The following is a 23,523-nucleotide window of genomic DNA, read 5'->3' as shown; positions in this document are numbered from 1 at the left end:
ATTTTATCAGTGGTGGTGTGTTTGCAGTACCAGCATGTGTCTGTGGACCCCTCAGTCAAGGAGAGGCACTGGTACAAATACCTTGATTGTGGGACTAGCCTGCTAGATGTCCCTGGAAGTCTGAAAGAATGCCTGCCTCCCCACCCCCCCACCCCAAGCCCTGGATGGCTAGCACCCAGGTAGGGTGAACAGATCACAAGAATAAAATATTGGGACACGTGGGGGAGGGGCAGCCACAGGCTCACAGTCACCACCGGAGTCATGGGGGAGGAAGGTGCACAGTCCTAGGAAGCCACAGGTCAGGGAATGCACGGCCCCGGCTCCGGCCTCCACCACAAGCCGCGGGTTGGTTGGGGAGTGCACAGCCCCGGCTCCCGCCACAAGCCAGGGGCGCATGGCCCTGGCTCCTGCCGCAAGGGGGTCTCGGGGCTGGGGGCGTGGGAGGAGGTTCGGGATACTGACTCCGGGAGAGAGTTTAGGTGCTGGAGGGGGCTCAGGGCTGGGGTTCAGGAGAGGGTATGGGCTCCAGGCAGGGCTTACTTCAGGCATCTGCCCGGAAGTGGCGACACCTCCCTCTGGGTCCTAGGCGGAGGCATAGCCAGGCTGCTGTGCACTCCGCCTTGCCCACAGGCGCTGCCCCTGCAGCTCCCACTGGCCATGGTTCCCGGCCAACGGGAACTGCAGAGCAGGCGCTCGTGGTGGTGGCCACCCCCAGGCGGTCTCTGCACCTAGGACCCAGAGGGAACTGGCGCCACTTCCGGGAAGCTGCGTGGAGCCGGATAGGGAGTCTGCCAGCCCTGCACCAACCGGACGCCTGGCAAGCAACCCTACAATATCCGGACAAATAGTGTCCCGATCGTACATCGGTCAGGATGTGGGACAAAGTTAAATATTGGGACATCTGGTCACCCTACACCCATGTCAGTAATTTAGGAGGGCCCTTGTACCACTTCGGGCTTTACTCAGAAAATCAGGAATCATTCTGAACTTACCTCCCTATAATCCCACGATGTGCACCTGTGTGAGAAATGGAGTCTTCGTCTGCCTCTGTTCTGGTCCCAGACTGCCCGAAGTGCTCCTTGCGCTTTGAAGTGGAGCCAGCCTACCTGGAGGTGTGGGGAGGGGAGAGAAAACCCCTTTCCCACTCATCAGTCTCTGAGCCCCTTTCCCTGGCACAGCTAAGATTAATAGGCAGAAAACCAGATAAAAACAATTCCCATTTCCCTACAGCCTGAAATTGGAGCTCCCTTTCCTGAGGTCCGTGGGCTGAAAGCCAGACAGGCACAATGCCCATTACTCTGCGGCCTGAGAGCGACCCTTGCAGTCGTGGCAAGCTTCTCTGCACACCCAGCTAAGCTGAAGGCTGGGGAAAGAGCAGGGAGCTGGAACACTGTGAGAGAGACTCTGTGAGGAGAAAAGTCCCAGCTACCACTCCACCAAGGTGGGAAGGACAAAGGGACTTAAACTCTGATTTTTACACTGCTTGCTCATTAACAGTACAAAATGCTGCTTTGTGAAGGGGACAATTGATTTTACCTTTCTGGGACCTGGAGTCTCTGGAGTTTGCAAGACCTGCTCCTGAACAGGCTGTGAGGGGTTCTCATCTGCACGGGAATCCTCATGCTCCTGGGCAAGGCTCTCACGGTTGAGGTTTTGGGTGGGATTTGAGGCCCTACACACCTGCCTCGACACCATGCCCTAGGAGAGAGAGGGTTGGTGTTTGTAGCAGCAGGGCATACCTCGCCTCCTGAGGCTCTTGTAAAAGCTGCCTACAGCACCTCTTGGATTCCTCCGAATTCCAGAGGTGTGGGGCATTAAACCATTAGTGCTGAGAGAAACTGCAACAGAAAGGGGCTCTTCTGCTGCTTTTCAGCAGTTACCAGACATCCCTTTGGAGTTCTGCTGAACAGAAGAGAGGCAGCTGCCACACGTCAAGACAGCAGGCAGAAGCGGCTGGCACTGCAGCTCAAGTCCCCGGGCCCTACAACACGGACATTTCACCAGAACCAGGTGGAAAGCCTAGGCTGATTGGTTGCCATGCGCCCACCAGGCCTCGGGCTCACCCCAAATGCTGATGACACAATGTGGGTGGAACAATAGTTCTCTGACGTCCAGTAAGTCTGGGTGCATGGGGGAAGCCCCATTGTATCACTGAGAAAGACGAGGTGCATTGGAAGGCTTTTCCCCATTCTTTTTGCTTCTGCTTCTTAATAAATCAATCTTGGGCCCTGGAGACCCGTTCTTTGTGTAAAATGAAGGTGAAGAGATGCTGGAGGCCTTGATGTGAAGCAGCTGGGCAGTAGGGAACTAGGTGGAGGATGGCGGGCTCTTCTCTTGGCACCTCCTGCAGACTCTGCTTCTGGTGGAGGCAATACTTTGCCCCATGAGCTGAAGCTTAGGACCCCTAACTTCAAGGGCCCAGACCTGGAGGGTGTTGTGGATGCCGTGCATGGCTTTGTAGTAGATAATTCAGGATGCAGCTGGGCTTAGAGGGATGCTGGATCTGTGCCCGCTAAGAGTGGTGGTGCTCAGTGGTAGCAACAGATGAGGTTACACTGGAACAAACAGAAAACAGACACTCCAAAATGAAAATGCAGAGGCATCATTTATAGATGTAAAATATTTTTATTTGTAAATGCTGATCTTCTAAATCTGTTTTCACAAATTCCAAAACCCATAACACTCTGTATACTTCAAAATTTTTTTTCTTTTTTTTTTCCTTTTTTTTTTTTGCCAACATTAGATACTATTATACAGAACAGAAAAAACTGTAGGACAAATACTGGTAGGATGTTGGAATATTGTACAAGAGAAGAAAAATATTCAAGAAACAATTTCATACAGCTATTTATCAAGAGAAAAATATATACAATTGATTTATTCTGTAAGATAAAAATACATCATGCCATATACATTACAAGTTCAGAACTGTATTACTGAATATACCAACAGTTTACAGTCCACTTTAATTGTGCACACAAAAAAACTTCATTTCTTTTTATATTTAAACCTGTGAAGTGTCAGTACCAGAATTTTAAGTACAAAATAAAAAGCTAACCTGGTTCAAAATGCTGATTAAGTTTCTACAAGCAAACACAAAACAGTGTTTATTTTTTTAAAGAAATGTAAACAAAAACAATCCATACAAACACATTTTTAAATTACATTTTCCAAAACCTTATTGCCAGAGTCCTGCAGCTGCAAGCACAATTACATCTAATTTTTTTCCTTGTTTTTTCTTTTAAAGAAGGCTATCTATCATATTGGACTTAAGCTCCCACTACATGATCCTATTCTGTTTACATGATTTAGTGTAAGCTGAACAGTCACCTAATCGTGACTACTTTTTCTGAAGGAAAAACCACGTTCAGCCTCTATTTTGGGTGGTTTTAGCAGTTATTCACAGTTATCACAAATTGTAAGCACAAAAAAACCTGACTTAAGAAATAGGGATGCAACAATATAATACAAATAAAATAAATCAGTCTAACTTACCCAAGCGTCTATAAAAGTCTAGTTGTAATATACATGCCTTCTACCAGGCTTAAAGATTACTTAAAAAAAAAAAAAAGACTAATAGACCACAGTTGAGCCAGCAATAAACATTTAAAAAAAAATCCTCTCTTTAAATTGAGATTTTGGTTATTCCATAATAATTGTAATGGCATGGTTAGTAACATATGAGATCATATTGTAACATCCCTATTGACATTTTATAATAAGCACCCGAACTGCTGCAGAGTCTGGTAGCATTTGGTCAATAACTATTTTTTTATACTGTATTTTTTTCTCAAAATATTTACACTTTTGTACAAAGTAACAGGGTTTGTTAGTTCTGCGGGTAACAGCAGCAGCTTGGCTTTCTTCTAACTTTTTTTTTTTAAAAATAGCTTCATTCACTTATTCAATAATAAATACAAAAAGTTTCTCTTATTTTACAGAAATCAAAAACTACAATAAACTGACTCATGGAATCAAGTATTTTAAATGTATTTTAGTGCAAGTTATTTTTCCCTTAGCTCTATCCCTAAGGAAGTCGTTTCAGTACATTCCTTGTTCAGTGGTGTCTACTTTTATTTAAAAATTTTCTTTAATTAGAGGGCCTGCCCCTTTATCAAATAAGGCTGTGGCCAGCACTTTGGACTTCTCCCTTTCGCTGGTGATTTCAGTCTTACATTCATATATGCCCACCTGCCCTCCAGCAGGTCAGCCATCGGTTCTTTGCCCAAATTAAACAGTTTCTCCGTAGTGAGCTCAAAAAACAAAAGTGCTGGACCATTCTGTAATTCAGTTTAACCTCCAGGCATCTGGGAAGTTAGACAGCTTCAGATTTTGCCGACTTGCTTCTGGTGCTTGTTTTACACTTGAATAGAAATTGAAACTCCCAGAAGTGATTTTATTTCCCCCCCTTCCCAGGAAGGTAAGAATTTTCTGTCGACAAAATCAAAATGTAAGTCACTTCTTCTTAGGGACAAGCAACCCTCAAAGACAGCAAGGAATGCATTCTAGTTCATCCATTTTCGGCAGTTTACAGCTCCACAGTGACATGGGATCTTGTGCTGGTCATCTTCAAAATCAAACTTATAGTCATAGCAAAGCTGGAAGAAAACAAATGTTAAGAGCGTGGTTATGAAATGTCTGGTCTGTATTCTTCACTATATCTTTGCTTGTATCTATCATTCTATACCAGCGGTTCTCAAAGTGTGGGTCGGGACCCCATTTTAATGGGGTTGCCAGGGCTGGCTTAGACATGCTGGGGTCCAGGGCTGAAGCCCAAGCCCACCTTCCAGGGCAGAAGCCCGAGGGCAGCAGGGCTTGGGCTTTCCTCCCCGCCCCAGGGCAGCCGGGCTTGGGCAGGCTCAGGCTTCTGTCCCCTCTCCTGCGGCTGTGTAGTAATTTTTGTTGTCAGAAGGGGGTCGTGGTGCAATGAGGTTTGAGAGCCCCTGTTCTATACTATACATTACACTAGTCAGTACATTATATACTTTTGGGAACTTTAATTGTTTATACTGAGGAAGGGGATGGGAAATGTTGGGCACCAGGATCTGTCCCAAGTCCGAGTAAGCAAGTTTCCTGTGCTAATGACAGTACAACTTACATAGTCATTTAGGGAAAATAATAAAACTCAAGGGAACAACAAAATAAAAGAAAATGAGTAAGGTCTACCTCCTCCCCTTTCTGGATTCTCCGGTTGGAGCTGATGATAATCTTGTGTCCTCTCTCAAAAGTCACCACCTCAGCCACGCAGTTCGGTGCACATGAATGGTTAATATACCTACAAAAATAAAAGATTTGCAAAATGTACTTTTTTAGGCTATGTAATTGGACACGAATCTAAACTAAACTATAGAGTGACTTTAGCTTCAGTGTGAGCGGATTTTTCCAGCTAAAATTACATTACCCTGTACTTGTTTCTTTACCTAGAAAAATGTAAAAAAAAAAAAAAAAAAAAAGTCAAAAGTTAAAAAAATTACATTTCTTTTTCTACAGCTGTATGTCTGCCATGGCACAGTTAATCAGGGCTATGAAGAGTTAATGAGAAAGATGGCATTGCTTCAGTGGCTTAGTGTGAAGACTGAATGCACCAGCTTAAAGAATAAGGCCATTGAAAAAAAGCACAAAATGGAATCCCTCCCCAACAGCTAGCCAAGGGAACATGGCTAATTTCCAAACATGAGATCACAGCTCTCTGGAGAGCCACCCACCTTGCAGGACCTCCTGTCAATGTAGCATCAATGACATGATCATTGTCAATGCGGAACATGTACACTCCACGATTCTGAAAGAGAGTAGGGAGAAAAGGAACTATAGATTTTACAAAAAAAAAATTGTGATTAAAACAAAGCAGCAACATGGACCATCTCCAAGTACTTTTCTGGATTCACAATTAGACGTGGCCTATTGGCTCACTAAGGAAGTACTGATTCATATATTGCACTTACTGTGTGAAAGTGGGACACTATCATTTATTCCACTACCTATGAGGAATGGATGGGCCATAAACACGAGAGGCAACCTCCTGTGATTTTAATATCCCCCTCAAATAATATGCTAATACGATTTGTATAGCACCTTTCATGTAAGGTCTCAAAGTGCTTTACCAATGAATGGTCCCTCACAACATCCCAGCATTGCACAAAGAGGTCAAGCCTTACTTAAAAAGTGGTCCCTAAAAATGCAGGTTCTGACCTCTCTGTGCTTGTACAACTGTAAGATTGGTACATTACCTGACTCACTGGCGTTTGTGAGGTTTAATATATTTGGTAAGCACTCTGAGATCCTGGAATGAAAGGCACTGTAAAGGTCTAAGGTAATATTAACATCTCAAGGTCATGCAGTAAGTCTGTGGCAGAGTGATGAACAGAATCAAAAGCAGAGTGGCACAGCAAAAGTGTGCCAAGTCTATAACTGAGAGGTCAATGGATTGACACGGTCTTCTGCTAGTTCTTATGGTCTGTGTTATACAGGAAGTCAGGCTGGAAGATCACAATTGTCCCTCTGGCCTTGGAATCTATGAATTCAGGAGACCCAATTCCCAATCCCCTGCTACAATCACTAGACACAACACTGCCTCCCAGAATTCAAACATTCATTCACAAGAGCACTTTGACTCAGCTTCCTCAGACTGGAAGTCTTAAAATGCTGGCAACTCATCTCATTCTGTTGCATGAATACTTAAAGGAAAGGAAAGAAAAGGAACGGAATGGAACAGTAAGTAAATAATAATAATAATATACAATACCTGAGATTCATAAAGCTTCTCCTTCCTGTTTGCTACCTCATTACGGATGATAGTTCCAATATATTCAATGATCATGGTGTGCTTTTCAATGTCTCTAGCAGCATATAAGCCCAGGCCCTACAAAGGGAATACTGTGTGATTTAGAACTGGAGAATCAATGCACATTTACATTTGATTCCTTTGGTGTGCCCCCAAGCCATGCTTGGAGAAAATCTATATCTACACATACAGAAATGATACATAATGAAAGATAAAAAGTGACATGGTTGAAAAAACACAAAAAGTCAGCAAATGCAAACAGCGACCTTAGCTCCAGCATATATACACATTCAATATGTTTAACATATACAATTGGAAATATAAACAGTGATATATTAAGTGACATATTCACCCAGAAAACAGGAAAAGCAGAGTATATGAGCAACATGGCTGAATTAATATATACTTTTAAAGTTTAAAACAGAGAACTATCTGAGCAATTACATTCTGTGATTTCTTCACTTCTTCATCTCCTGATTTGTTGTGATTTTAACTACACAGCTTTAATGATGCAAAATCAGTTTTCTGCATTTAATTTCTTAGTTTTTTTAAAATAAGAGAAAATGCTTTGCAATTATTTATCTTGCAGCCAATTGAGCTAGTAGGCTTCTTACTCTAGAGTTATTTGACTTATGCAGAGATTGTGAATTCCTTGAACAATAAAGAGTACTTTCTAGCACCAAATAATTTAAATGTGTGCTATGGTGTTTTATCCATTTAAATAATCTTCCACAGTCCAACCTAAAATATACAGCAAATATATACAAGGCATGTTATACAGATTTGGCAACACGTTCAGTGGAGCTGAACATCTGGGAGGTTTGCAGAAGTCAATAAATTGACTATTTAATTGTATTAACATGACGAAGTATTTTACTCAACATCCTGGACTCGCATTATTTCTGTTCTCCATTTTTTAATGAGCTAGCTTGGTCTAAAATTAGCCACTAGATATGCAGATGATCCTCCCACTGCTGCTGGTAAAAAAGATTCTGTATATTTTAGTTTTTTCACTAAACTGCATTTTGTTTTTGAGAAAAAAGTTAAAAGGACCTAACCAGTAAAACAACACAACTCAGTTTTGCAAGCTTGGGCTTCAGTCAATTAAAAAAAAAAAAAGATTTAAATTAAACGACCACCTTTGTTACATACAATAGATGGAAACTGATCACCACACATATGCCGTAAATTCCCTTCAGACTTTACTAGACTCTACAGACTGTAGGGAATTGTATTTAGGAATAAAAATCTCAAAAATACAGCTATATTGTAACTGACCTGAATCCGAGAGCGAGCCAGATACACATTGGATTTCCATTCAGTCTTCATTTTACGGTACTGGGAGGACTTGGAATGGACAAACTGTTTACTGTAAGGCGCATTTAGCTCTCCTGTCACTGTGCTCTGAAATGACTTTGAGGTGCTGGTGCTATTCAAGGTGTGAGGCCTGCAGGAATTGGGCATATAACAGAAAAAAATACAAGGAAAACTGAAGATTTCTCCGAATAAAACCACAAGCTGAATTGTATTAAAACTTTTTTCAGACAAACATACACTTAAAGCCAGCTAGCATAGACAACAAAGCGGTTCCTTTGATTCGGGCATGCACATACACAGCCAAAGACAACAGGGTTTGTAAGCAGCAGACAAAAGCACAAATAACCCTAAGCAGCCTATAAACCCTGGGCTGTACTATGTGAAGTTAAAACAAAATACCTTAACACAAACCTCTTGACATGGGTACTCATTTTAGGCTCAGCACGGGCACAGCCTGTGGGGTTGATGGCAAGAGGAAGTTCCATTAAAGGGTTTCGGCCATATCGGAAAGTGTAGTTCTCACAACCCTCAACCCCAGGAAGCTGTAAGAAACAAAGTAATCACATGTTAACACATCAGAAAAACATCCACACAGTAGTCTGTCTTTTTAAACATGGCACAGGCAAAGCGCTCACAGTTGCTCAGACTTAAGACTTGACACTGCTTTCTGATAAACCTTCAGTAGCATTTCCTTGACAAAAAGCTGTTTTGACTCTTATCTATATTCCATCAGACTAACTAATTTGCAAACATAGAAATATGGAGAGAGACACTGAGTCCTAGCAAAACTCCCTTTTCCTCCTGGCTAATTTTCTCTAAAGAACACGTGGTGAGAGCAGGGTGTGGCATGCTTCCATATCACAGCAGACACTTCCCCTGTAATGCACTATTTTTCGGGTGTGCGTTATGAGTAAAGATGGTAGAAAGTTTTTGTTCAGAAAATTATCTCACCACACAATGAGGAAATTTCAATTTTAATGACAAATTTTGATTTTTCCACGGGAAATTTCAAAACATTTTTTGTTTTAGGTCAGCTTAATGCTTTGGTTTGGTTTTGGAAATCACAAAATTTTGGCTTTCAAATGTTCAGTTTTTGGATTTTTAGGTTCTTCTTTCCTGAAAATGTATGTAAAGCGTAAGAAGGTGGAGGAAAAAAGGAATCTTACTTTCTCACACCTTCTGCTGTGTGTGTGTGATTGATCCAGTAACTCTTGTGTGTTACATGCAGCACATTTATTTGCTACAACCTTTCATGTTCTCAACGGAACAAAACAGAACTCCAAATGAAGAATCAAATGGAACCTCTTCGTATTAGGGTTAATCACCTGGGGGAAGTGCAGGCTGGATCTCCCCAACTGCGCACACTCCGCCAGCGGTTAGGTTGGGAGAGGGTAACTTTGGTGTCCCCTGGGGACTGCAGGCCTGCTGGCTGAGGCTGCACCAAATCATTCGGTCTCTGGCCACTCTGCTAATCCTTTCTTGGAGTAGCTCCACCCACTCTTTGGCTAGCACAGGCACCCAACAGGCTCCCAGGTGGAGGGAAGGTTGACGCTGCCATGTGGAATTTCCCTCCCCGCAGACACTCCAAGGGCCCCTGTGGCCTGTTTCACAATTGCAGAAGCTTCACAAATATGTATGTGATAAATGTATCATTTTCATCTGGGATGTTCTAAATTGTTGTAAACCTTTAATTAGAGTAAGAGTCCCGAATTGTTGCAGCAATGAACTCACTGATTCAGCAATTCTTGCCACGGCAGAGACTGTCAAACCAAAGAGGTCTTCACCCTTCAAATATCCAGGAAAGAGCTGTAGCATTTCAGATTCTTTTCTAACAGATGCAACAGGCTCCAAGATTTTATCCCACACACCTACATGACCACATGGAAAAAGATTATAATGAGCAAATAAAGAAAGCCCACAGACACTGCAGTTATACCTAACAAGTAAGGAAATTGGAGTAGGACACCTATAATGAAAAAGGCCACAGAGTACCAGATAGTTGATTTTATATCTAAAGGGAACAACTTAATGAAATAAAATATCCCACTTCACCACGGTGTTAAAGTCTGAAATGGAGACTCATTTGGGTAGTTATGTTGTGCTGAGTACTCTCAGACAGTGTTGTGTCTCTATTATACTTCTCTTGATTTTGAAGAATGTGACAAACACTTGAGCACTGGATAAAAACTTTTACATCACTAATTCCATATTACAAATTCCTACTCATGTAATCAGGCAGCTAAGTTTCTCCTGCTAAACATTTTAAAAATGACCACAAAATAAATAAACTTTCCTTAAATAAATGGAATTTTCCACTTCCTTAAGTTGATGATTTTTTCTCTCTTCCTGACCCAGATGTCTCATGGTGGTATAATATGTTGTTATGGAGGGAATCAAAGATCTGAGTTTGAGACTCCAGCTCAGTTCCTTTCTCACCACCCAAGAATTGCTTGGGATGCTGTAGAGACAGCATGCTTAGCTGAAGAGAGCAACTTTAGTCAGTTTGCTAGGACCCTCTCGCAAGTTTTCAGGAGAGGTGTTAATAGACTAGAGAGTGCATCTTCAACCCATAAGATGGATGCACATTTGGCTAATGGTGAAGGTAGGACATAGCGGTGGTGGCAATTAGCAAGGATTCTTTCAGCTCAAGGATCCCATAACCTCCAAGATCCCTGATGTCACCAATCACACAGATGACAAACATGCCCCCATTCTTCTATCCAGCCAATTCTCATCACTATCATCTGAGCCCAAAGGGGTCCTTGGAGGTCAGTCAGAGCCTTAAAAATCCATCAGTTTTCTCTGACATTCACCACCCCACTTGGGATTCTGCACAGCAGTTCAAGAGCAGTGAATCATGCTCCCTTCATAGCTTGACAATGCCACTGAACAATTAGTTAAATGGGTCTCTGTTGAACACCACAAGATATTTTTATTTTCATCAGGGTCTGAGTGCACTGCTTACTTCTAGTGCCTCCATGCCCAGAAAGTGACTAAAACCAGGAGATGGATCCATGACTAGTAGAATACTGCTGAGCTGGCTAAACATACTTTCAAGTATGGGTCTACTCCGAAAAGAGACTATGTAAAAAACATCTTTGTAATTTGACAGATGTGTGCGCGTATTCAGACTCCATTCTACTTCAGTGACAAAAATATTCATGTTAGCCCTGCAAAGCTAACACAGCTAAGACTGAGTGAGCTGGATTCTATTACAATTCGTAAACCATGTACAGAACAGTTTAGTAAGTTGGAGCTGGTTATGTCTGTGCAAGCTACTGCAGGCATAATTGACAATAATGGGGTTGCACAGGTGTAAATAGCAGGTGTTATGTGTGAGAAAGAAATCAGCTTGGCTCTCAGAGCCTAGGCTGTGTTTGCACAGCTGGCAGCTGGAAAAAAAGATCTTTTCACTTGTAGCTTGAACACGTCTGATCTGGAGATCATTGAGCCAGAATGAAAATAAAACCGCAAAAGGTCATATTTAGAAAGCCACTTTTCAGAGCAGAAATACACACAAAATATTTTTTTTTATTTTGTCCAATGTCATGTTTATTGTTTTGGCTTCTTTCTGAGCTTGTTGCAAGTATCCTTTCTTCCTCATTTTATTTGTAGTGCACATTATTGTTTTATCTGTCTAGGATGGTTATTCTACAGCCCCCATCACTATTGCATCTCAGAAGTTTCATCTTTGAAATGCACAATACTGGATAAGTATAGTACAGCTCACAGTGCTGGAAGTACAGCCTTGGAACATTGGTATAGAGATTACATCACGCAGTAGAATTAGCAAATGATTAGGCACCAGATAAATAATTTTTCGATTCTACAATGGAAGTTGAAATTGTGAAACCCAAGTCTCACATTACTGAGCATGAAATAGAAACAAAACAAGAAAGGTATGCAGGAAAACAAGTGCATGCAATATTTATCTGAAACATTTACTGTACATATGATGTAAAAGGAAACTGTATAGTCATGAAAGCCTTCTGTTGAGTTTACATAATTCTGGTTTACCTTTCGGTGTTGAATCAGTAAGAACCAGATCATCATGACCTTGCTCAACAATCCTGATCACGAACACTGGAAAGCCATCCTTCTCCTCAATAGAGCACAGATACCGACAGCGCCTGTTTGCATATCGCATGCTCCAATACAATCGGCTGGCCTCATATCCAACAGGGAAAAGAGCTTTCGAAGAGTGGAATGCCTGCATCTGTTGCGGCAGCAGCTGACCAATAGTGTGGAAGATCAGGCTTCCTACACGGAAAGTGTGCTCACGTTCTCCCCGCTGTACTATACTAGCAATTTGCCGCACCTCATCACGCTGAACGTAGACCCTCCTGAAAACTGCAAAGTAACTAAGTTCTTGTTCATGAGCTCCCTTTGGTTTGTGCATGGGGCAAAGCATGGTTTTGTCTTTAAAAAACATGCATTGTGCTTTAATGGCACAGGTAAAGTGATAAATATTGGTGCATCTTAACCTGTGACAACTGCTGGTGGCGCCCATTTTGTGACAGAACATGCATTTCATTTGCAAGCCTCTTCGCAGTGCTAGTTCCACGTTAATTAAGGCACCAGCCTGTGTCTCATAGACCTCTGTAGACCAAAGAGCACAGTTCAAATGGACCCAAAGGTCTAAGTCAAGGTTAAGAAGCCTTGCTGGTCCATCTGTTAGTCCATCACCCTCTTCATGACAGAAGCAACATTTTCTGTAGTCTTTAGGCACAGGGTCAGGTTTAAGGGTTGTGCCCAGTTTCTTGAGAAACTCATCTATCTCCTCTTCACCGGGGGGTTTGAATGATCCTTTAGGAATCACAACCTGAATGTTCCATTTTTTCCATTTCATTCCTCTCCATTTCTTACTTAGAGGTCGACAATCATCAAGGCTACTGTGTATTGTTTTTAATCTAGGTTTTAGCTTCACTGTTACTTTAAGCTCATCTGACTTTGCCTCTACCTTGGCTGCTTCAAATGCAGGAGGGAACGTGATAGGGGGTGATGAAGGCGGAGAAACTTTTTCCTGCAGCTGGGGGAGACAATGTACATCTAAAGTGGAGATGTTGTTGCTGTACTGATGGAATGCTTTAGGTGGCATTTCTTTCATCAGTGACTGTGGGAAAGATGGAATTGAGTCCTGAGAAATAAATAGAAAAAAGCCTCTTAAAAATGCATTACAAATTGAACAACAAATATCCCCAATAATGTTTTCAGGTCAGACTGAAGAGAAGGAAGGGGTGAGTTTAGAGCATATGAGGTAATTTGTCAGATTGTTGTGTCATAGGACAAAATAAGTTATCTTGATTCATTGGTACCATGGCTTGTGTTGCTCACAGAGCAGTATTTTAATAATTTTGCAGCTTTACTTTTGCTCCAGTAAGTCCAGAGTATGGGTCCTCTCCTCTTTCTCGACATTTTTAAAAACGAAATAGCAAGTTTAGATTGCGGCACCCAATAGATTTACATCATCTTTATTTTTAGGAAGCTTCAGACAAAGTTATATAAAAATCTCTAAATATGGGTCAGGAGATAAATTATTAACAGATAAGGAACTAGTAATAGATGGCAGAGAAAGATAAATGCTGGGAATTAAAGGACTGTATTTTTCATGGAAGTTGGTGAGGAGTGGAATCCTTCAAGGACAAATACACTATTAAAAAAGAAAAAGGTCAAATTATATAACAAGTTCTACATTTGCAGATGGATTTCAAAATAGGGGCAGGATTAGGACTCAGAGAGACTGATGTGTTTTTTAGGGTCATCTTGAAAAACTAACTAAATGAAAAGATGCAGAGGCAGAATATGAAATTTAATTGTTTAAGAATAAAGTGATGCACTTGGGTAGAAATAATGTCCAAGATAAGTACAATTCAACTAGTATTGAACTAATTACTAGGGTAGAGAAAAAGGATCTGGACATACTGATAAACCCAATATTTATATTCTCCATCCAGTTTGCAGCAACAATAAAAAGGCAAACAGAGTGCTGGCTTATACCGAGGAGAGCATGTTATAGAGTAAGTCTATAGATACTATGCAAACACACTATAGAGCACTGATTAAATGATATTTGAAGTACAGTATCCAGTTTCATCCACCTTTTTTGAAAAAAGAACTGGAAAAAGAATAAGCATTAGGCCAACTAAACCGATAAGTGATCTGAAGGAGCTTAACCTTGAAGCAAATGCTTAAGTCTTGAGAGAAGACAATTTTACCATGACGTGACTGAAGCTCTATAAAGTGTTTTAATTAAAGTTATTGTCAAATTAATCTAAATAATCTATTTTAGGGTGTTGAATAAAAAAGAATTTGGGGATATATTGAAAATGTACATTAAAAAGGGAACACATGCCCAAAGAATTTAAGAAGATATTCTTTTAGGGAGTGTGCTGAAGACTTGAATAAACTTCTATTTGAAGAGGTGGAGTCAAACACTATTAATGTAGTCAGCAAAACCTAGATAACTATGGAATTTAATAAATTAAAGGATTATTTAGTTAGTTCTATGCTTCAGACTGTGTTTTTGTGGGTCAGGAGGGAATTTTTTTCTGATTATACTTTCTCCCCACAAGACTGACTACAGGGATTTTTTTTTTTAAAAATGAGTGGTTTTGCCTTCCTTGGGGTGTTGGGGGGAGTGAGTAAAGATCTCCAACTACCTGGTTTATTCAAGGAAAAGTACACTGAAATTAAAGTTAAACTGTACTTTTCTACTCTTCACATCCAAGAGTTAGGGGTCTGATCCAACTCTGATTGAAGTCAATGGAAAAACTCATTTATTTCAATGGAGTTAGATCAGATCCTTCTTGTTGTAAGATTTTTCTTGCAAAGCGTATTATCATTACTTTAAATTGAGATTTTTAAGCCCTAACAGTGTGCTTGGTGATGTACTGATATATATCTGCAGCAAGGGAACTCATCCACAAGCATCTTGTTTTCTTCCCTCCAAACTAAATAGAATAGGACAAGACAAGGAAGTCTGTCTCCTGAGAGGTGCTGCGCTGCTACTATAAGCTGCTGTGTACCCTTACTAGGGTCCACGAACAGAAAACGGATTCTTTTCGCTGTTTACAACAGGGGAGACTGAAAGGATGAAATTCAGTTCCAACTACATGTTCTTGTCATCCTGGAATACACATGTGAAAAACTCCTGGCATGATCACATTTTCAACCAAGCATGTTTCTTAAAACACTATATAAAATGGCTAGTTCAGTAATTATAAACTACTTTTTTCTTTCATTGTCATTCACCACAGTCTTCATCAATTAATATTTTGGTAATTATTTCTTTAAAATAGCCATTGCGGCCAAATGAAAAGACAGTGGAGATTATTATACTTCCTACCTTTTGTGTCAAGAAAGTAAAGTGTTCCTGCAATCTCCCTGTTCAGTTATTTTTTGTACAGTTGCTAATGATTTCTTACTGCGCACAAAGCAAATGAAAATGCAGAAAATAAAGGAATACACTTAAGGTTTGATGCAATGTTCATCAACTCAACAGAAAGCCTCCCACTGATTTCAATGAGAGTCAGAGATTCGGCCATAAAGCTCTGTCAGGAAAAGACTGCTAATGCTCTGCCATGCATTTCTCCTAGGTTTAATTTTCTGTAAATATGGATTTTGATTTTTATTCCTGATCCTTTGCTGCTTCAGAATTTCAATATCCTACTGTAGCACGGACTCACACTTAAACGCCATTAAAGCATAACAGTTTATGGTATTATAAATACTAAGTATGCCAAGAACCCTTGGCCCAAGATCTTTACTTAGGAAATTTTTCTATTTTATTAGAGAAGTAACAGCAATAATTGCTAATTGGTACTTACCTTGCTCTCTGAATTTTTTGCTTGCACAGCTGCTGAATAAAGAACAAAGCAGTTGTTGCTACAGAAGACAACATCCTTTTCCACTCTATCAGAGATCTCTCGGGAACCCTGGGAATCAAAGCCAAAGATTGTTATGAGCCCATTCAAGGGACTAGAATTGACACTATTGTAATACAAATATAAACTATGGAAATTTAAAGTTAAAACCACCAGTGGCCTTACTCTTCAGCATCTTATGCCACCAACAGAAGTGCATTAGAATCAATGCAAAGAATTCTCTATTGTATGCTCATCTGAATTTTACTTAAGACAGTATTTCTATAGGGCATTTTTCTTTTATCTTTGAACCACAGAAGCTCTTCCTGTTTCAGGCTGGTCAAAGATAGATCACACAACTTTATCATCAAGTGGTGATCTGTAAAATGTTGCTGTGGATTCAGGCCCAGATTTTTTAATGTATTTAGATGCCTAACTCCCACTGAAGTCAATGGGAGTTAGGTACCTAAATTCTGTGAAAAATCTGATCCGTGGTGTTTTGCATGGGTGTTCATACACTTTATGTATAGCTTTAACTATAAAGCTCTATTACATAGCAATCATATGATTTCATTATTTAGATAAATGGTGATGGTATTTTTGTTGCAGGTCAGATGCATCCTTTTCCAGAATTCATACTGGTGCAAATATTTTAATATTTGCATACAGGAATGGAGATCCAGCAGGGACATTTGGTTGCATACAGGAATGGAGATCCAGGAGGGACATTTGTTTTTTTCCCCCTTACCACAAGAAAGAAACAGCAGAAAATATACAAAAACAAGATTTAAATGTGATTAACTCCCTTCTGCTTGAAAATATAAAGTATTATTACTCTGCAATGGTTTCAGAGTCACTCTTCCAATAGTGGCAGATAACAGCCCAAAGTTACAGTCCAAACTGATACATCATGGTAGCAACATTTAAATAGCTGTTCCACATTATACACTGGAACCTATTTAAGTAAACTGACTGAAATATTCATATAAGCAGTATTTCTGAAATTGTTTGCTGGTTTCATTTGCTGACTGAAAATTATGATAAAAAAAACCTAAATATCACTTTCCATGACAGTACCTGTTTAAGGAAAGACAGATCTTTGAAAGACTTCCGCACTCCACTACCAAGAACTACCACTTTACAATGAGAACACCACTGAGGTCTCAGTGCTGAGCCTTCTGCAATATTTTGATTGTGATCTTTATAACCGGCTAGACCTAAAAAATCCAGACAAATCTGTTAGAAAATACCATCAAGACACTCCTGAATGAAGTGTGTGCTGAAGTGGCAGTAATCTTCGGCAGGTTAATAGTGGGACTCCATCCTCCTAGACAAGTGTTCGGCAAGCTTTAAGATAAATACAGATGGGGCGTTTTTTCTTAAATCAGACACAAATCTTGTGTAGTTCTGGTTTGAATAATAAGGCAAAAAGAGATTATATAATATGAGATGAATAAATAAATCAGAATAAAATAGGAGTATTAATATATTTAAATTTCTATGTACAAATTTTCCAATGGAGGAATAATCTCCCAAAGTGGTGAAAGACACACCATTAGAGTAATTTAAAATTAGACAGGACAGAAAACCTGAGAATACTGTTGGAAACAATCCCACACTGGCAGCGAGATGGACAAGATAATATCACAGGTGTTTTCGATCTTTGATTTCCATTAGTCTCTGAGAACATCAGGAACCTAGTGCACAGGTACATGTGTGCTGCTTGTATAAGAGACAGTATTATTAAAAACAAGACTCAACTAGTTAAGTCCCTAGTTGGGGGAGAGGGATAGCTCAGTGGTTTGAGCATTGGCCTGCTAAACCCAGGGTTGTGAGTTCAATCCTTGAGGGGGCCATTTAGGGATCTGGAGCAAAAATTGGGGATTGGTCCTGCTTCAAGCAGGGGGTTGGACTAGATGACCTCCTGAGGTCACTTCCAACCCTAACCTTCTATGAATCTAAGTCTAGAGTTTGAGTTTATAGGGCTGAAAATTCTCCAACGCCAACATGATTAAAAATGCAAAACTAATAATTACAAGAACTAGATATAAACTAACTCACCGTTGCTGTTTGGAGGAAATGGCATATTAGGTTGCTTCAGTCCATAAGACCCTATTAGTCTGGTAGGGCCCATGGATCCTGCCGGAGGACCATGAAGTAATAAGTGCTGTCTGTATTCCATAGCCGGATTCATTCTGTGACTGTTTAACATTCCCATAGAGGATGGAACATCTGGGGCATTACTAACTTCATAACTGTTGGGAATTCTGACGTGCAGAAGATTGGAAAATGCAGCCACAACGCTACTAATATTCTAAAACAACAAAAATAAATCTCTGTTTTTATCAACTACAGGAAGTAAACTAAGGATATCAATTACCAGATTACAAGAGCTGCCATACTATAGTAGCCCGCATTCAAATTAAACTGAATAGTCATTATTTTATATAATATGCTACATAAACACCATGCTAGAGTTCACATATAAATCATTGAAGTTTATTTCCCTTACCTCTGCAGCTGTGGGATGTAAAGTAATTGCTACAGATATAAGGCCAGATTTCAGACCATTTTGGGATGGCCCAAGCTGAGAGCCAAAGAAGCCAGAACTAGGTAAAGTTCCTGAACTATGTTCTGATTTTACATAGTTCCTTTTTGCTTCTGAACCTTAAAATGAAATAAAATATATATGAGGTTAAGCTGTATGATTTTGAATGGATAGAAACTAGCAATAAGTACATAACATAAGTATTACTCTTACCTTTTCCAGTACTGCTGGGTAGGATTGGAATGATGGGGGATGGTACAGGCTCTGGGTTCTCTTCCTTTACCAGAGACAAATCTGGATACCTACTTACTTCCATTCCCACAACGCTTTCAGGAGAGGAAGAGGGAACAAAGCTGTCAGGAGTGTCCCGGTCATCACAGTGATCTTGAACCCTGGGAGAAAAAACAAACTGCATCTTTTGAAAATGCCTTGTACAAAAATTAAGTGAAGGTAGTGGGTGAATTTTTGGTTGCTGGCAACAATTTTTGTGGCATCCCACCTTACTTCAAGATAAAATTAGCCCTTTGGGAAAAACAGACAACAAAATTGTGATGTTAATCAAGCTATGCCCCATAGAACTGTCCTACCCAATAGTTCACCAACCAATACACTTCATCTGTGTTTGCTGGATATTGGATATTCTCATTCTTACCTGATACAGTTGTACTTCCTCTGCAGTCACTTATTCATCTCATGAACATGAAAATCAGTGACAAACAGAACTAAACTTGTCTATTAACACCAAACTTGTTTTTAATTATCTTCTTCCCTCCCAAACTAAAGGCAACAATGATCTAGAATCTGAGATACTTTTAACTCGGCAGATTTGCTGTAGATGTAGATGATAAAGCCACTATTCTGCTCTTGAACATCTAGTAGATGCTAGATAGCCCATTCTTCACAGGTGCAACATGAGGAAGGATTTCACAAGGTTCGATGGCCACACACTTGGGTGCACAATGCTTGAGCTTATCATAAATTTAAACTTCTAGAACGTGTTCAAAATACATGTCATATTGAATGGCCCACAGCCTTCCCCTACTGGATTTATAAAATCCATCCACCATGGCTTGCATAACCATAGTGCCATAAATCTTTAATCTGCACTCATCCTCAAGCACTCCTGTAAGGCAGGTAAGTACTATTATCCCCATTACAAAGATGGGGATGTGACGCAAAGACAGATTAAGTGATTTCTCCAAGGTCACACAAAGTCTGTGGTGGAGCGGGGAACTGAATCCAGGTGTCCCAAGTCCCAGGCGAGTGAACTCATCACTGGACCATCCTCTCTCATACATCTAACAGCTGTAGTGCCTCAAACTTGTTGTGCTTCCAATAAGCTTGAGAAAGAGAGGGAGCGAAGTCTTTGTAGAGAGTCCTGCTGTGCACCTTGGAGCACCTCTCCACAGTGATTCAATCTGTGCCTACAAGGCAGGGGAGTTTTGGGGGTAGCGTGTGGACATGAACAGTGGGATTTATGACTTTGTGGATCCACTGCCCAAAACAACCCTGTGTAGCCATTGATATTAATACAATTGTTGTGCTGCTGTGAGAACCTGATTAGTTTCTGTAACTTGTTTCCATTTTTGGTAGAGCAAAATAATGAATATTTGACAGCTGAATAAGACATACAGTCTAGCAACAGCAAAAGTCTTCCTTTTAGTGGCACAAAAATCTCAGACAGGGAATACTGAGAGATACCTAGTACAAATAATGCCATTTTCTTCTCATCCTGGTGTGGTTGGGGGAGGGTGCATTCCCTTCTCTAACACCCCTATGGATCTCCAATTTACTTGGGCTTGCACAGGGTGGAAGGATCTGGGCCAAAACAAGTAAACTTAATATTTAAGGGGAAAAAACCTACCTTAATTCTTCCTGATTGTTATGAGGTGGTGTTGGAAGTGAAGCAGGAACATCCACAGTTTTAGGGCCCTGAGCCATAGCTCTTGCTAACAAATCATCCTGTGGTCTGAAAGGTAACTGGAACTGTTTTGGCCCAAGCGCTTTGGTAACTGAAACAAAAACACAGCGCAATCAAGCATGCATATGTCTCTCTCTACCTACTGATACACGTTTTAAGAGAGTGCTGGCTGCACTCTAATATAATTAAGGCTGTACACCAGTTTTTAACTCTATTTTCAGTCACTCATAACTCAAAATGTTTCATTTTTCATGTTTCAATTGTTTATGGATGGTTTCTGTGTGTAGGTAAAACTGTTGAAAAATTGGAGCCTTAATGGTTCTGCGATTTTTGATTTCAAGGAAAGAAAAAAATATTTTTCCCCATTATAAAAAACCTTTAAGCCTTCCCCCTGCCTTCCTCTTTTGCAGCACCCAGTGGCTGAAATTTGAAAGATAGATTCTGTCATGAAAAATCCTCAGGAGGGCAACAATGCAAAGTCTTATTGATAGAAAACTGATTTTGATTTGACCAAGTTACGAGCATTTGAAAATGTTTACTAAGCATGTTCAAAGTTTGCTGAGCTGCACAACTATGGAAGGCTGCTCTGTGAAAGCACATGCAGCTAAGAAAGCTTTAAAGCGGTCTTGTAATCTACATTATGCATGCAGCTTTCCCTTTGTTTTTTCCTGACTTTTGAGTGTTTAACTGTGCACTGACAGTGCTCTCAGCATAGTTTTGGCATGGAATATGCATAATTACACATGTTGGACAGAATCAATTACAACCTTCCAGACAGAGGAGTCTCATGTTCATTTGTATACGATAAAATCAAACTGCATCGAATAAGGCGCAGTGCGCATTTCATACTTCAGTACCAGCACGATACCTCTTTTAAGGAGGCAGCACACTAAAAGCTTACCATCATGTCCGCCCAGCATTCCAGCCTTTCCAGAAAGTTCCTCAGTAGTTGCAAATCCATTCACCATCTTTTGACAAGCCACTGGAGGTGGTGTCGGAGGGAGAGAGGCTGGGGGTGTCGGAGGATTACTCAGATTATTCTGCTGCATGAGACCAAAGGATTTTAAAATTAGCTTTTAAACAGGTAAATACAACACAGAGGCACACTTCCAGTAAGAGTAAATACTTGTAGGTTTTAAACATACAGAGGCAGCGCTGAATACATAAAAATTAATATTTACTTCCCAAATACACAGGAAAATAGATGAACACACCTGCTACAAAACTACCTAGTATACAAAGACACAACACACATTATAGTGTCTGGCACGGATTTAATTATATTATTGTAGGGGAGGGGTAGATTCCTAAACCACTTAGACATAACTCTTAAACATTCTGAGAGTTATGTCTAAGGAAAAACTGAGTGAAGACTTAAGGATTTAGCCTTTCTGGAGCAGTGTCTACAGACATTAAACTTCATTATTGGTTTCCAAGTTCACCAGCTGCCCTTGCTGAGCCAGATTCTTAGCTCAGTAACTCTGGTGTAAAACTGGAATAGTTCAGATGGTCTTCAGAGCGTCATTCCAGTTTTATGCTCGAGTAACTGCATGCCAAATCTGGTCCTCTGTCTGTTGACATTCTTCCTATTCTCTCAATATTGTCTTTCAGCCCCCCAAGAGCCTGAGTTTTAAATTCTGTGGGCTATTAGACCTGCAACAAACAGATTATTTTGTTCACAGTTTTTAAGTCCTTAACCAGGGACTATTGGACAAATGATGAAGGTCTATTTCCCAACTAATTCTCATTAAGAAATGCTTTGCTGCTCTCAATGACTTTGTAAAGTACTGGATATTCAGCCTTTTCTGCTCCAGAAAGCCTTAATTACAATTTTCACCAATTAGCATCAGTTTGCAAATGCAGTGCTTGTATTTTTTAAATATGTTTACAACATGGTTTCTATTCTTTGATTCCATGTTTCGTAGAGCAAAACAACAAATACTTCACAGTTGAATGCAATATACAGTCTAGCAATAGCAAATGTCTCTTTTTAGCTGCACAGGAGAGACTCCTAGGAGATAGTTAATGCAAATAATCCCCTTTACCTTGTTTTTTTACGGAGAACAGACATGGGAAATCTAGATGGAAAAACATACCTTGTAGATCAGTTGAGAATAGTAATCAGAAACCCCATCAAGAGTAGCACTACCAAAACTTCCCATAAGTCGATTTCCACCATTTAGCTGGCCACTGCCATAAGGGAGAAAATGTGCAAAGCTCACTCCAATTATTGGTTCCATTAGAGGTAGCAGAGAGAGTTGCTATAGAGAAAAATGGATAGAGATGAATACACCAAATAAAATAAAAGATGCTAACTGGACAGAAAAGTTTCCAGAGTAATATCAGTAGAGTGGTTACCACTAAAAAGTCATATAGCCTCTGAAATACATCAGTATTTCCTTATACTTATTAGAACAGGAAATAAGGTTGCAATTTGGCAAAGGATTTCCGCTCATGCTTAATTTTAAATACATCCTTAAGTCCCATTGACTTCAATCAGAATTAAGTACATATAATAGGTTAGCTTTAACTTTAAGCATGTACCCAAGTGCTTTGGTGAATTGGAACAAAATCTCATAACACTGTATGTTAAATATTGACTTTTAAATGCCAACCACTATACACAAGCAGAGGAAAATTGGTTTGCATGTTTTGTTAAGCATAGCCTTCCCCGTGCCGCAGTTTCCCCATCTGTGAGATGAGGATGATACTAACCTTCTTTGTAAAGCGCTTTGAGATCTATGGATGAAAATTGCTACAGAAGAGTTAGGTCTTATTATTACAATAAGAAAGTTCACATATTTAAAGTCAAGGTGGGGGGAGGGTTTTAATATTGGGGTAATGTGACATTCGCATCATAAAATGCTCAAAACTAGAACTGTTAAGAAAATTTCCAAGGGAATGTTGTTCCAGTGGGAAAGCATTGATTCATCAACATCAAAACAATTCTCAGGGCTTGTGGGCTCCTGGCCTGGCAGAATTTCATTTTGAAATTATTGAAAAGAAACATTTTGATTTTTTGAAACAATTTTTTTCAGATTTTATGGATAATTTTGAAATTTGTGGGTTTTGTTCTAAATTGGAATGAAAAAAA

The 23,523-nt window shown here is 40.1% G+C and overlaps 2 protein-coding genes across 21 annotated transcripts in view; one reads left to right on the top strand and one right to left on the bottom strand.

Moving 5' to 3' along the window:
• GALNT11 (polypeptide N-acetylgalactosaminyltransferase 11) overlaps positions 1 to 7,395 on the top strand; it is a 105,663-nt gene extending 98,268 nt beyond the window's left edge. The window contains exon 13 of one of the 2 annotated variants that reach the window (XR_012157629.1): positions 5,491 to 7,395. The gene's annotated coding sequence lies outside the window, so the exon portion shown is untranslated. Of the gene's footprint in view, positions 1 to 1,230; positions 3,574 to 5,490 lie in introns of those variants that run through there. The other variant, XR_012157630.1, reaches the window with a different exon arrangement.
• The window catches only part of KMT2C (lysine methyltransferase 2C), a 335,375-nt gene continuing 314,927 nt past the window's right edge, over positions 3,076 to 23,523 (bottom strand). For 15 of the 19 annotated variants that reach the window (XM_073334588.1, XM_073334595.1, XM_073334590.1 and 12 more), the window contains 16 exons: positions 22,526 to 22,690; positions 21,331 to 21,472; positions 20,373 to 20,520; positions 18,722 to 18,900; positions 18,473 to 18,627; positions 18,022 to 18,274; positions 17,038 to 17,177; positions 15,925 to 16,032; positions 12,116 to 13,235; positions 9,830 to 9,966; positions 8,498 to 8,640; positions 8,060 to 8,228; positions 6,743 to 6,859; positions 5,706 to 5,779; positions 5,167 to 5,275; positions 3,076 to 4,598 (listed from right to left, as the gene is read on the bottom strand). In XM_073334588.1, coding sequence (XP_073190689.1) covers positions 4,506 to 4,598; positions 5,167 to 5,275; positions 5,706 to 5,779; positions 6,743 to 6,859; positions 8,060 to 8,228; positions 8,498 to 8,640; positions 9,830 to 9,966; positions 12,116 to 13,235; positions 15,925 to 16,032; positions 17,038 to 17,177; positions 18,022 to 18,274; positions 18,473 to 18,627; positions 18,722 to 18,900; positions 20,373 to 20,520; positions 21,331 to 21,472; positions 22,526 to 22,690 — 3,252 coding nt within the window. In that variant the 3' untranslated portion in view covers positions 3,076 to 4,505. The remainder of the gene's footprint in view (positions 4,599 to 5,166; positions 5,276 to 5,705; positions 5,780 to 6,742; positions 6,860 to 8,059; positions 8,229 to 8,497; positions 8,641 to 9,829; positions 9,967 to 12,115; positions 13,236 to 15,924; positions 16,033 to 17,037; positions 17,178 to 18,021; positions 18,275 to 18,472; positions 18,628 to 18,721; positions 18,901 to 20,372; positions 20,521 to 21,330; positions 21,473 to 22,525; positions 22,691 to 23,523) is intronic. The other 4 variants (XM_073334594.1, XM_073334605.1, XM_073334606.1 and 1 more) reach the window with 2 other exon arrangements.

This window comes from Lepidochelys kempii, chromosome 2, assembly GCF_965140265.1.
Source record: "Lepidochelys kempii isolate rLepKem1 chromosome 2, rLepKem1.hap2, whole genome shotgun sequence".
Taxonomy (NCBI): Eukaryota; Metazoa; Chordata; order Testudines; family Cheloniidae; genus Lepidochelys; species Lepidochelys kempii.
This window is presented reverse-complemented; position numbering and strand designations above follow the sequence as displayed.